The sequence below is a fragment of the Pseudophryne corroboree genome, chromosome 7 (assembly GCF_028390025.1).
Source record: "Pseudophryne corroboree isolate aPseCor3 chromosome 7, aPseCor3.hap2, whole genome shotgun sequence".
NCBI lineage: Eukaryota > Metazoa > Chordata > Amphibia > Anura > Myobatrachidae > Pseudophryne > Pseudophryne corroboree.
Window position 1 is genome coordinate 130379420 of NC_086450.1, and position 15255 is coordinate 130394674.

The following is a 15255-nucleotide window of genomic DNA, read 5'->3' on the forward strand; positions in this document are numbered from 1 at the left end:
AAAGGGGTAATAGAAAGCAGATTTCAGTGTAAAACAACAAAGATACAGGATTGCGCTTCTTTAATTACCTTAAAAATCAAATGTATGAATGTCTCCATGTATATGACCATACTGCAAATCAGGCAACTAGCATTACACTACAGTACTATACATTTATAGGGAGACAATATGCACAGCCCGCTGAGTATTTATTATCTTATGAGTTCATATTCTTACTTTATAAGTAGCATTTTAAGTAAACCACAATAAGATGTTATTGCAGAGAGAAAATAGAGAATAGAGACCCCTCCATTCTATAACCACTCTCAGAATAAGTAGTAAATGACTGGAAAGGTGTAAACGATATTTTATTGTGTAGCAACACAAAATAAACTTGCAGGATGGATTTTCCTTATGAAATATCAAATGGTTACTTCATAAAATTTGCTCTGATGAATCCTCAAACAACGTTGCCGTCTGTAAAGTCTCTGAGATCCAGGAACAGAAGTAATTGCACAGCAGAGGCTGAGAGGTGTTACCAGCCTGTTCCCAGGTCGCCAGCCATGCCAGATGTCCCCCATTTAAAGCGACAGATCATGTTATTGGAAGTCTATGAGTCACCTATAACCCAGTTTGTGCTACAGAACGAGAGTTACCTCTATCTCCGACAGAAGAGACCATGCACCTACAAGCAGCGCATGTAACTGATCACACAGATAATAAGATAATATCAAGGCTTCATTTGAATTGTAGCATAATAGTTCCTATAACCAATTATATATATATATATATATATATATATATATATAAAAAGGGTTTCACCAGAACAGGCTCATTTCATATCTTTAATGACCCAATTAAATGTAGTACAAAAAAAATAATAATATACCAAAATAACCTTATTGCAGTTTATAGAGTATTGTGAGAGAACAAACTGTCCAGGGAGGGCAACTGCTGCTTCTATACATAACCCAGTTACAAAACCAAAAGACGCACACAAGTCATCCATTATTTAAATACAACGGTATCCAACATGGCTGCTAAACATTGAACAATATTTGAGGTCATCAAAACGTCCACATGTTCTTCCAAATGACGTTTGGGATCCTACATGGGAGAAAGAGGGGGAACAATACTTCTTAATTGTGATAAACACAGTTTCAGTAAATGGCATTCAGTTATCAGTGTTAAGCTAATTACGCTTGCATTATCAAATTCTAATTTTTTTACATACATGTTCACTGACATGTAGAAATTAAAGAGAAACAGTGTGTTCCACACTCAAGACGGGATCAGTACTAAATCCCGCTGGACGGGATCCCGGCGGTCGAAATACCGACGCCGGAATCCCGACCACACAATCCCGACAAGGGTGGCGAGCGGAACGCAGCCCCGTGCGGGCTCGCTTCGCTCTGCACACTATTATATTCTCCCTCTATGGGTGTCGTGGACACCCACGGAGGGAGAATATGTCGGCATTGTGCCGGTCGGGATTCCGGCGTCGGTATTTCGACCGTGGGGATTCCGTCCGGCGGCATCTTGACCGCCTCCCCTCAAGACACCCTAACAGTCCAGAATTTAATGCTTTCTATACACAAGTACAGGTGACTCAGGGATCGATTCTGAGTTGGGAATATAATCGTTATAATGCTATTATTCCTAACTCCACAGAACCCACAGGATAACATTGGGATATGAGGTAGCGACAGCAGATTGGCACCAAATGATCAAAGCTTTCGGCCTCCCAGAATGCAACGGGTCCGTCCCTATATCCCCGCCTCAGGCAAATCAATTGTTTTCCAAAGCTCAAGGCAGGAGTACCATAGAGAGCCCTAATCAGGCAAGAACACCACTCATGCACACCCTTCCGTATAAGAAGGAAGAGGTTAGTAAGTGAAAGGATCCTCAAATCAGGTGCGTCAGAGTGGGATCCCTGTGGACTTAGGAGAAATAGAGTGATCAACGGCAAGTCTACCATAACGATTATTTCTCCTGCAGGGTCCACAGGTCATCTACAGGATAACATTGGGATGTCCCAAAGCAATTTAGTGGTGGGAACGCTCCTGATTGGACAGGAGAATCCTTCGCCCGAATTCAGCATCCTGATAGGCAAAGGTATCAAAGGCATAATGTCTCATGAATGTGTTAATGGAAGACCATGTGGCTGCCTTACATATCTGTTCTGCTGAAGCACCACTTTGTGCTACCCATGACGGACTATGTCAAACGATGCATCTCCTGCAGAAAGGTCCGGCTCTTGGAAGGCCGGGACCACAATTTCTTCGATAAGGTGGAATTTAGACACCACCTTAGGAAGATAACCAGATTTGGTTTTGAGAACCGCTCTATCTGGATAAAAAAAAAAAAAAAATCAGTAAAGGAGGGCGACATAACAATGCCCCTAAATCTGAAACTCTTCTAGCTGAAGCAATAGCCAGTAGAAAGAACTTTAACAGTCAACCATTTAAAATCCACTTGTTTTAGTGGTTCAAATGAGGCAACTTGAAGGGCCTTTAGGACTAAACTTAAGTCCCAAGGGACTGTAGGAGGAACAAAAGTAGGTTGAATGTGCAGCATTCCCTGGAAAAAAGTGCGCACATCCTGTAGGTTAGCAATTTTCTTTTGGAACCAGTCAATGCTGGCACTTGCACTCGCAAGAAAGCCATCCTTAGACCTTTGTCCATTCCTGACTGAAGGAATGCTAGGACACTGGAAACTCTGAAAAACCTAAGGTCAAATTTTCGGTCACTGCACCCTTGAATATAGGCTTGCCATATTCGGTGATAAATGCGAGCAGAGGAAGGTTTCCTTGCTCTGAGCATTGTTTGAATTACCTGTTGTGAAAATCCTCTTGCTTTCAGGATGGAAGTCTCAAGAGCCACGCCGTCAAAGACAGTCGATCCAGGTGCTTGTGATAGCAAAGACCCTGACACAGTAGATCTGGACATTGAGGAAGCAGGAAAAGAGCATCCCTCGACAGACTCTGCAGATCTGTGTACTAATGTATTTTGGGCCAAGCCGGAGCGATTAGTATCACGGTGCCCCTCCCTTGTTTTGCCTTTTGCATCACTTTGGGTAACAGGGAGATTGGTGGAAACACATAGGTCAGACGAAAGTTCCATCTCACCGACAGGGCATCCACAAATATCGCTTTGGTATCCTTTGTTCTTGACCCGTATGCGGGAACTTTGTTGTTCTTACGGGACGCCATGAGATCTACTGTATCTCCGGTAACCCCCACTTGTCTACCAGAATTTGGAAGACCTTGGGGTGTAAAGCCCAGTCGTTTGCATGAATGGTGTGTCGACTTAGAAAATCCGCTTCCCAGTTTAGGGACTCCCAGAATGAACACTGCGGACAAGGCTGGATGATTAAGTTCTGCCCACTTTAACATGTGACTTATCTCCTTCATTGCATTTTGACTGCGAGTTCCTCCCTGATGGTGGAGGTACGCTACTGCTGTTGCATTGTCCAAGCGGATTTGGACTGGTTTTCCCTGAAGGATGTCCTTTGCCTGAATAAGTGCCATATATTTGGCCTGAAATTCCAATATATTTATTGGCAGGCAACTTTCTTCCTTGGTCCACTGCCCCTAGAAGCAACTCCTTCCTGACACCGCGCTCCCCAGCCCTGAAGGCTGACATCCATCAGAATTTTCCAATCTGATATCCAAAAGGGTCTCCATTTGTCAAGATGGGATGTCTGTAGCCACCAGGCTAATGACCTCCTTACTTCCAGAGGAAGGACCATAGTCTGCGTTTTTAATTGTCTGATGGAAACCATTCCATTTGGAAAGGATCAGACGTTGCAGAGGCCTCGAGACTGAGCATACTCCACCATGTCAAATGTCGACACCATCAACCTGCACCAGCACTGAGGATCGGAATACACAGAAACCGACAGAATTATAGTAAAGTCAGCAATCACACTAGCAATCAGTCACAGGTTATACATTAGTATAATAAGCAATATGAGCACATAATCAACTACAGATACATTTCAAGTATGTAGGAGAAACATATTACTGCATTACCTTATATAGGAGTTTAAGCAGCAATAGTTTACAGACTCATATGCATCAGGCACTTATCCAACTATTCGTACCCAAAGGTCGATAGAGACTTAGTGCTGTATCACCCGGCTCAGGAGAGTGGGATACAGGGAGACTTCACCCCGCTTCCAGGATCGATCAATATGCTAGTGAACGCTGAGTGGATCCAGACGCTATTAGTGTAAACAACCGCCCCGTGAACCTACAGTGAACACAGATGCCCAAGTGAACACCGACGCACCAGTCATACAGCCGCCTATGCTGCGACTGGGTCCTTTTAGATACACAGCGTCTCAGACGGAAACGGGAACTCAGTTCATGGCGGGAAACTCGGAGGAAACTGGTCATGAACCGGGGGGGAGGAGTGACCAAGGGAGCGTCTTACTCCCCACTGCTAACATCAACCCTAGGGATCGCGGCCTCATACTACCCCTGGAGCCTATGATCCCTGAGGCCTAGCACTGGTGCACCCGAGGTGTCAGCCGCGTCAGCGACTGTTCGGTAGTCTCCATTCCAAAATAGTGCAACTGCGTCTCGTGATTTCCCTACTAAACAGAACCGATGCCTTACCTTCTCCCAGTGCTCCGGCCACAGCCTGGTAACATCTGTTGGTCTTGCTTGTACATCCTACACAGACGAACGCCGAAACAGCACTGCACATGTGGGTAAGCGATGTCGCAGCGACTCTAAAGTACGTATAAGACTCTTTTTTTAGAAAGAGTGCTCAAAAAAAGAGTGCTCAAAAAAAACAAACAAACAAACAAACAAACTAGTAAGACTATAAAAATAAAATAAAAAAAGCTTATGGCTGCTAAAAACCAGCAGCCCATTGACCATGGTACGGCTCCTGCCGCACCAAACAAAAAACTGATTTGCCTTAGCCAGAAAGCGGGGATATAGGGACGGGCCCATTGTATTCTGGGAGGCCGAGAGCTTTGATCGTTTGGTGCCAATCTGCTGACGCTACCTCATATCCCGATGTTAACCTGTGAATAACCTGTGGACCCTGCAGGAGAAAAATTAAGAAAAGGCAAGTAACTGTGCACATGGACAAACCATGTTGCAATACAAGGGGTGCAAATACATATATTTTTTGCATGCTGGGTAAAAACTGTCTGCTTTTGCATGTAGCCCACCAATGGACACGCCCCTCTCACATCTAAATATCTCTGCACATTGTACATCTGCCCCAGCTGCAGCGCAGCATGGTTTTAAAAAGGTGCATAATAATAAGATTTTACTTACCGGTAAATCTATTTCTCGTAGTCCGTAGTGGATGCTGGGGACTCCGTAAGGACCATGGGGAAAAGACGGGCTCCACAGGAGACAGGGCACTTTAAGAAAGAATTTGGATACTGGTGTGCTCTGGCTCCTCCCTCTATGTCTCTCCTCCAGACCTCAGTTAGAGAAACTGTGCCCGGAAGAGCTGACAGTACAAGGAAAGGATTTTGGAATCAAGGGCAAGACTCATACCAGTCACACCATATAACTTGTGATAAACTTACCCAGTTAACAGTATGAACAACAACGGAGCATCAGATCAACCCTGATGCAACCATAACATAACCCTTATTTAAGCAATAACTATATACAAGTATTGCAGAAGAAGTCCGCACTTGGGACGGGCGCCCAGCATCCACTACGGACTACGAGAAATAGATTTACCGGTAAGTAAAATCTTATTTTCTCTAACGTCCTAGTGGATGCTGGGGACTCCGTAAGGACCATGGGGATTATACCAAAGCTCCCAAACGGGCGGGAGAGTGCGGATGACTCTGCAGCACCGAATGAGCAAACACAAGGTCCTCCTCAGCCAGGGTATCAAACTTGTAAAACTTTGCAAAAGTGTTTGAACCTGACCAAGTAGCTGCTCGGCAAAGCTGTAATGCCGAGACCCCTCGGGCAGCCGCCCAAGAAGAGCCCACCTTCCTTGTGGAGTGGGCTTTTACTGTTTTTGGTAGCGGCAATCCAGCCGCAGAATGAGCCTGCTGAATCGTGTTACAGATCCAGCGAGCAATAGTTTGCTTTGAAGCAGGAGCACCCAGCGCATACAGGATAAACAGCGACTCAGTTTTCCTGACTCTAGCCGTCCTGGCTACATAAACCTTCAAAGCCCTGACCACATCTAGTAACTCGGAATCCTCCAAGTCACGAGTAGCCACAGGCACCACAATAGGTTGGTTCATATGAAAAGATGACACCACTTTTGGCAGAAATTGTGGACGGGTCCGCAATTCTGCCCTGTCCATATGGAAAACCAGATAGGGGCTTTTATGTGACAAAGCCGCTAATTCTGACACACGCCTAGCTGAAGCCAAGGCTAATAGCATGACCACCTTCAACGTGAGAAATTTTAACTCCACGGTTTTAATTGGCTCAAACCAGTGTGACTTCAAGAAACTCAACACCACGTTAAGATCCCAAGGTGCCACTGGAGGCACAAAAGGGGGCTGAATATGCAGCACTCCCTTTAAAAACGTCTGAACTTCAGGTAGAGAAGCCAGTTCTTTTTGAAAGAAAATGGATAGGGACGAAATCTGGACCTTAATGGAACCCAATTTTAGGCTCAAAGTCACTCCCGACTGCAGGAAGTGAAGGAAACGGCCCAGCTGGAATTCCTCCGTAGGGGCAATCCTGGCCTCACACCAAGCCACATATTTTCGCCATATACGGTGATAATGTTTAGCCGTCACGTCCTTCCTAGCCTTTATCAGCGTAGGAATAACCTCATCCGGAATGCCTTTTTCTGCTAGGATCCGGCGTTCAACCGCCATGCCGTGAAACGCAGCCGCTGTAAGTCTTGGAACAGACAGGGCCCCTGTTGCAACAAGTCCTGTCTTAGAGGCAGAGGCCATGGGTCCTCTGTGAGCATTTCTTGCAGTTCTGGATACCAAGTCCTTCTTGGCCAATCCGGAACAATGAGTATTGTTCTCACTCCTCTTTTTCTTATGATTCTCAGCACCTTGGGTATGAGAGGAAGAGGAGGAAATACATAAACCGACTGGAACACCCACGGTGTCACTAGTGCGTCTACAGCTATCGCCTGAGGGTCTCTTGACCTGGCGTAATACCTCTGTAGCTTTTTGTTGAGGCGGGATGCCATCATGTCCACCTGTGGCAGTTCCCACCGACTTGCAATCTGCGCGAAGACTTCTTGATGAAGTCCCCACTCTCCCGGGTGGAGGTCGTGCCTGCTGAGGAAGTCTGCTTCCCAGTTGTCCACTCCCGGAATGAACACTGCTGACAGTGCTCTTACGTGATTCTCCGCCCAGCGAAGAATTCTGGTGGCTTCCGCCATCGCCACCCTGCTCCTTGTGCCGCCTTGGCGGTTTACATGAGCCACTGCGGTGATGTTGTCTGACTGAATCAGCACCGATTTGTCGCGAAGCAGGGTCTCCGCTTGACTTAGGGCGTTGTATATGGCCCTTAGTTCCAGGATATTGATGTGAAGGCAAGTCTCCTGACTTGACCATAGACCTTGGAAATTTCTTCCCTGTGTGACTGCCCCCCACCCTCGGAGGCTTGCATCCGTGGTCACCAGGACCCAGTCCTGAATGCCGAATCTGCGGCCCTCGAGAAGGTGAGCACTCTGCAGCCACCACAGGAGAGACACCCTGGCCCTGGGGGATAGGGTGATCAGCCGATGCATCTGTAGATGTGATCCGGACCACTTGTCCAACAGATCCCATTGAAAGGTCCTCGCATGGAACCTGCCGAAGGGAATGGCCTCGTATGATGCCACCATCTTTCCCAGGACTCGCGTGCAGTGATGCACCGATACCTGTTTTGGTTTTAAGAGGTCTCTGACCAGTGTCATGAGCTCCTGAGCCTTCTCCGTTGGGAGATAAACCCTCTTCTGGTCTGTGTCCAGAATCATGCCCAGGAAGGGCAGACGAGTCGTAGGAATCAACTGCGACTTTGGAATATTTAGAATCCAGCCGTGCTGTTGTAACACTTCCCGAGAGCGTGCTACGCTGATCAGCAACTGCTCTCTGGACCTCGCCTTTATGAGATCGTCCAAGTATGGGATAATTGTGACCCCTTGCTTTCGCAGGAGCACCATCATTTCCGCCATTACCTTGGTAAATATTCTCGGTGCCGTGTAGAGACCAAACGGCAACGTCTGGAATGGATAATGACAATCCTGTACCACAAATCTGAGGTACGCCTGATGAGGTGGATAAATGGGGACATGAAGGTATGCATCCTTTATGTCCAGAGACACCATAAAATCCCCCCCTTCCAGGCTTGTGATGACCGCTCTGAGCGATTCCACCTTGAACTTGAACCTTTTCAGGTATATGTTCAGGGATTTTAAATTCAACATGGGTCTGACCGAACCGTCCGGTTTCGGTACCACAAACATGGTCGAATAATAACCCTTTCCTTGTTGAAGGAGGGGAACCTTGACCACCACCTGTTGAAGATACAATTTGTGAATTGCAGCTAACACTATTTCCCTCTCTAAGGGGGAAGCTGGCAGGGCCAATTTGAGGTATCGGTGAGGGGGCATCTCTTCGAATTCCAGCTTGTATCCCTGAGACACAATCTCTATTGCCCAGGGATCCACCTGGGAGTGAACCCACTTGTGGTTGAAATTTCAGAGACGCGCCCACACCGGGCCTAGCTCCGCCTGTGGAGCCCCAGCGTCATGCAGTGGATTTAGTAGAAGCCGGGGAGGACTTCTGTTCCTGGGAACTAGCTGTGTTGTGCAGCTTCTTTCCTCTACCCCTGCCTCTGGCAAGAAAGGACGCACCTCGGACTTTCTTGCTTTTTTGTGATCGAAAGGACTGCATTTGGTAATACGGTGCTTTCTTAGGTTGTGAGGGAACGTATGGCAAAAAATTTGACTTTCCAGCAGTAGCTGTGGAGACCAGGTCTGAGAGACCCTCCCCAAACAACTCCTCACCCTTGTAAGGTAAAACCTCCATGTGCCTTTTTGAGTCGGCTTCGCCTGTCTATTGCCGAGTCCACAGGACCCTTCTGGCAGAGATCGACATTGCATTTATTCTAGAGCCCAGAAGGCTAATGTCTCTTCGAGCATCTCTCATGTATAGGACAGCGTCTTTTATATGCCCCAGGGTCATTAATATAGTATCCTTGTCCAAGGTATCAAGTTCCTCAGATAAGGTATCCGTCCATGCTGCTACAGCACTACACACCCAGGCCACGCAATTGCCGGCCTTAGTAAGGTACCTGAATGTGTGTAAATGGACTTCAGGGTACCCTCTTGCTTTCTATCCGCAGCATCTTTTAGGGTGGCCGTATCCTGTGATGGCAGGGCTACCCTCTTGGATAAGCATGTTAGAGCTTTGTCCACCCTAGGGGAGGATTCCCAGCGTAACCTGTCCGTTGGCGGGAAAGGATACGCCATAAGCATCCGTTTGGAAATCTGCCGTTTTTTATCTGGAGATTCCCAAGCCTTTTCACATAACTCATTTAGCTCATGTGAAGGGGGAAAGGTCACCACCTGCCTTTTTCCCCCATACATATGAACCCTCTTGTCAGGGACTGGGGTTTCCTCGGTGATGTGCAACAACTCCTTCATTGCTATAATCATATAACGGATGGCTTTAGCCAATTTAGGCTGTAACCTTGCATCAACGCAATCGACACTGGAGTCAGAATCCGTGTCAATATCTGTGTCAACAATTTGGGACAGTGGGCGCTTCTGAGACCCTGACGGCCTCTGCGACATAGGATCAGGCATGGGCTGCGACCCCAACTGTCCTAAGGTTTCAGCTTTATCCAACCTTTTATGTAAGGAATTAACATTATCATTTAAAACCTTCCACATATCCATCCAATCAGGTGTCGGCGCCGTCGGCGGCGACCCCACATTCATTTGCTCCCGCTCTGCTTCCACATAGCCTTCCTCGTCAAACATGTCGACACAAGCGTACCGACACACTACACACATACAGGGGATGCTCTTTTTGAAGACAGATCCCCCACAAGGCCCTTTGGAGAGACAGAGAGAGAGTATGCCAGCACACCCCCCAGCGCTATATGTCCCAGGAATCACACAGTAACTTAGTGTTAACCCAGTAGCTGCTGTATATAATGTTTTTGCGCCTAATTTATGTGCCCCCCCCTCTCTTTTTACCCTCTTCTACCGTGAATCTGCAGGGGAGAGCCTGGGGAGCTTCCTCTCAGCGGAGCTGTGGAGAGAAAATGGCGCTGGTGAGTGCTGAGGAAGAAGCCCCGCCCCCTCAGCGGCGGGCTTCTGTCCCGCGTTTCTGTGTAAAATTATGGCGGGGGCTCATGCATATATACAGTGCCTAACTGTATATATGCCCACTTTTTGTCAAGAGGTCCTAATTGCTGCCCAGGGCGCCCCCCCCCCCCCCCCCCCCTGCGCCCTGCACCCTACAGTGACCGGAGTATGTGGGTGTAGTGTGGGAGCAATGGCGCACAGCTGCAGTGCTGTGCGCTACCTCAGTTTGAAGACTGGAGTCTTCTGCCGCCGATTTCGAAGTCTTCTTGCTTCTTTCACCCGGCTTCTGTCTTCCGGCTCTGCGAGGGGGACGGCGGCGCGGCTCCGGGATCGGACGACAAAGGGTGAGATCCTGTGTCCGATCCCTCTGGAGCTAATGGTGTCCAGTAGCCTAAGAAGCAGGACCTATCTTCAGTGAGTAGGGCTGCTTCTCTCCCACGCTGCAGAGAGTCTGTTGCCAGCAGATCTCTCTGAAAATAAAAAAACCTAACAAAATATTTTCTTATAGCAAGCTCAGGAGAGCTCAGTAAACAGCACCCAGCTCGTCCGGGCACAGATTCAAACTGAGGTCTGGAGGAGGGACATAGAGGGAGGAGCCAGAGCACACCAGTATCCAAATTCTTTCTTAAAGTGCCCTGTCTAATGCGGAGCCCGTCTATTCCCCATGGTCCTTACGGAGTCCCCAGCATCCACTAGGACGTTAGAGAAAACTTGTTATTTCTTCATTAATTCCCAACTCAGAATCAGGCCTTCAGTCCGCTTGCTTTAACCATCTGTGATTAAGCAAGGTGGCCCTGACATTTAAGAAACAGTACACTTCTTCCATGCGAACGTCTGAGAGACATTTGTAACCAAACGGTATGCATTTAACGGTAGTCAAATGAGCTGAATGGGCAATCTCTAGTAGCCTGACCAACTTGTAGGGTGTGATATACTAAAGAAGAAATGCAGTAAAAACCTGGGCCTACACTTGGAAGTCCAGTGACCGACACACATCGGGGAAAGACCGCACTTTTCACAATAACTGTCCTTTGCAATACCTATCGGATATTAGTTAGTACATATGTGATTAGTATGGATGCCATGTGTGGCTAGATGTACGGGATGTAGTTATGTGACAGGTGGTTACTATATGTCACTATAATCGACACAGGGATCCTGACCAATTAAGAGCCCAACAGTCGGCATGCCGACTGACAGGGACTATTCCCACTCGCCGATATCCACTGCACCCATAGAGTGGGAACAAAACCTGTGATGGGCGCAGCAAGCCCACAGGGGGCTTTGTTGCACTCACCACTCCACCAGCAATCTAAATATTGGGATTCCGGCGTTGGTATGGTGACCGGTTGAATCCCAAACGCCAGTCACCAGAACCCATCTAGAGATGTACACTGCAAGATTAGTACATCCCACCTGTATTGAGCAGTTTACTTTGAGACTTGTTTCATATGGTAGTCGGGGTGGGGGGGGGGGGGGGTATGGGGAGTGTAAAGGTAGAAGTGGGTACCATAGGGACTATTACTGTACCACTGATGTAGAAAGACCTGAAACAAGTTGGTGTTTGAGTTTGGCATACTAAGCTTAAAAGCTATTTAGCTATGGGCCTGATTCAGGTTTGTTAGCAAAAGCAAAAAAAAGTACACAACTGGGCAAAACCATGCTGCACTGCAGGTGGGGAAGATATAACATGTGCAGAGAGATTTAGATTTGGGTGGGTTATATTGTTTCTGTGCAGGGTAAATACTGGCTGCTTTATTTTTACACTGCAATTTAGATTTCAGTTTGAAAACACCCCACCCAAATCTCTTTCTGCACATGTTATATCTGCCCCACCTGCAGTGCAGCATGGTTTTGCCCAGTTGTATGTTTGTTTGCTTTGCTAACAAACCTGAATCAGGCCCTATGTTACAAAACAGTTATTTATCATAAAATAATCATACTATGTTAAATATGATATAAGTAGGAAAATGATTTCTATAAAAGTTGTCTGATTCGTCATCGCTATACGTTATAACTGTTGAGGAGCAGTATAATCATCTTATATACCAAACATATGCAAGCAACTGCTTGTTTTAAACTTTTACCTGTTTCCCAACATTTTTTATAGCAAGTTGCTCAGGTGTCATCTTATCTTCTTCTTCTACAGCCTGTGGGAGGCAGAAAAAAAAATAATTATAAAAAATTGGTCATATTTCAGTATATAAAACAATGTAAGTATAGGCAGTGGTAGGAGGATATTTGTCAAAATGCTGACATGGTCTGAACGTTATGTCGACATGTTAAATGTCAAGATTCACAATATTGACAGACACCATGTCGACATTGCTGGAATGCTGACATCCAGCAAGTCGACAAAGTTTTGGGTGACTGTAACCCTAAATTTCAGTGTCGACAATATGCCCGTGTCGGCATTCTGAATATTGACATGACTGCATACCATGGTAGGTTAATAGTACAACAAAACATACAAGTGACAAAATTAAAAAAAGCATCATGAGCATGTACTGTGCATTATATGCAAGTACTAGGTGTAGATGATGGCTGTGTAATAGTTTATATATGGAGTTTGTTTTAACACTGAAATAACATTTCTAATGCAGTGATAGGAAGTAAAACCATAAGGAACCACCACCACCATTGTCCTGCAATGTGTACACACATCCCATGCCGATTTTACTTCTAGAAGCACCCGATTGTCTTCCTTATTACTAGACTGCTTCCTCCTACTGTGATTGTCACTGTGCGGCCTTTGATGCATACGGTGGCAGCTGTGGACTAGTCTTTACAAAGAATAGTGCCTTTCACCTATTGCAACCAGGGAAGCCATTACTGGCCACCAGAGCCGGCTGCACTTCCGTTTCAATGCTACATGCATGACTCGACTCTCTCCCTGGTCTAATACTTGCTGCATTACTGACACAAAGGAAGAAAACTCACCTTCAAGGTGGTAAAACCTTATGGTGAACTCTGCATATAGCACATCTTGCATGTTTACAACATTATGCTCTGCATCAGAACTCGGACACAGTTTCCAAGGAGCTTTAATATAAATGTTACAGTCCCTGACGGACCTCCTTTCCTTAGTTAGTCTTGCTAATTGGTCTATTTATCTACATTATTCCCAGATACAATTATCATCAATTAATTTCTTTGTGACCTTTTTAGTATATTCATTTTAGTTCAATTTTTTTTAATATGTTACTGTAGCCGGTTATAGACACACATGGATTTAGAAGATTACATTTTTGATATTCTCTAAACCCAGTTTTTACTATTTGATTTATTAGTATGGCTGCACGGTTTAGTAGCAGATATGAATTGAAGTAGAATGGCAATGGCTTGTATTACAGATTCACGGAGACAAAAAGCATTGTATCATCCTGATAACAATGCCACTCAGCCTTCTGCAAATATGTGTAGTAAAACGGCCATATGACAGATCACATAGGGACCAAAGTCTAATAATGTAGCCTGTAAAAATGACATTTATTAAAATGTATTATTTGCCTTTTAGCAAACACAACACATCACTATCTTGTATAATCAACTCCCAACACTGAAAAGGGAAAACGGTCAGAACAGAGTAAGGACAGACCTCTGAATGTTCCAGCTCAATAGCCCAAAAGCTGGAAAATCGGATATGGAAATTAATGAACATTTCTACACAGAGGTGCAAATTGGACGCCATGATAGAGGCTTAACTAGTCAAAGCTGCCAGCACACGGATGATCAGTGCATATTCAGCAGAAACAAAGAAAAGAGTCAGAAAGGGAAAATATAGAGCTAGATCTGAACAAATTCACTTTTGTACCAGAAGTCACAGATAAATGTCAATATTGTCTTAATACTGCCATTACCCATACAATCTTTGATAACCGAAGGGAATTATCTAAAAATTTACCAAAGAAAATGTTTGGGTATAAATTAAACCATTTAAGGAAATCATACTTCTAGGGTGCACTGTTTACTTGACCGCTCTTCTTCTCCACTGATGAACTTTAAATAAGGTGAAGCGGTTTTGTGGTATGTTACAAAAGAAGAAAACCAGAAATACAGAATAAAAAAATAAAAAAAAACCTATGGAGGTTTAGGGGTCTAATAAATGCATGTCGGATCCTCTCCGACGGAGAGGATCAGACAATGCAGTATTTAATTTGTGGGCAAATCCGACCGGTTTTGCCCTTTTTTTTAAAAGTCGGATTGACATTGGCAAAAACCTGCCGGATTTGGCTGCAAATCCGACAACACACGTGGATCCGCGGCTAATCCGCCGATCCATGTGTTTTCCGGCAAGTCGGAAAAACGACAGCCCCATTGAATAGGTCGAATCATGAAAAAGTCGGAAACAGACATCTTTCCAACTAGACAGCAGTTCCGACTGCAACTGAATAGACCCCATAGGCTTTATTCTGACCTTTCTGGGCCATTACAATGGTTTATTACAGCAAAGCAAACATAGAAATATGTCTATATGTATATTTTTCTGAGCTTACATTGAATGAAGTACATTACCTTCTTTGACATCCGAGAAGATGGTCTAAAGGGTACACACTAGACAATATTTTGAACGATTTCTCATTTTGAACAGAATCGCAACGATAAATCATTCAAATTGTCCAGTGTGAAAAAAAAAGCTAAGCGCTCTAGTGAGTGGTGGTGTATACTGATTGTCAGCAGCCACTGGGAAAAGGGAATTGCCAATCCCTTAAAAACACAATAAACAAAACCAAGTAGCGCTCGACAATCAGAAATTTAAGACATTTATTTGTAAAATTGTAACAACAAACCTCCCAGGGGTATGATACAAATTTATATACATAAAATGGAAACTAATTAGTACAATGTTGCTATAATATCCAATAGAAACTTTAGCACCATATATAGCAAATGTCAAGCAGAAGTTCCTTTTAATGTGGAAAAACCCCAAGGGTAACGTGATGAATAAAATGTTCAAATGTTGCACTAGTGCAAAATGTCTAAAGTGCAAAAGATCTTAATGCATGGA

At 45.3% G+C, this 15255-nt stretch overlaps 1 protein-coding gene across 1 annotated transcript in view; it reads right to left on the reverse strand.

The window, feature by feature from the left end:
• Window positions 1–329: 329 nt before the first annotated feature.
• The window catches only part of PSMD14 (proteasome 26S subunit, non-ATPase 14), a 305697-nt gene continuing 290771 nt past the window's right edge, over window positions 330–15255 (reverse strand). Inside the window, exons 10-11 of the mRNA XM_063933641.1 lie at window positions 12335–12397; window positions 330–1086 (exon numbers count right to left, since the gene is read on the reverse strand). Of these exons, the coding sequence (XP_063789711.1) occupies window positions 988–1086; window positions 12335–12397 (162 nt within the window). The 3' untranslated portion in view covers window positions 330–987. The remainder of the gene's footprint in view (window positions 1087–12334; window positions 12398–15255) is intronic.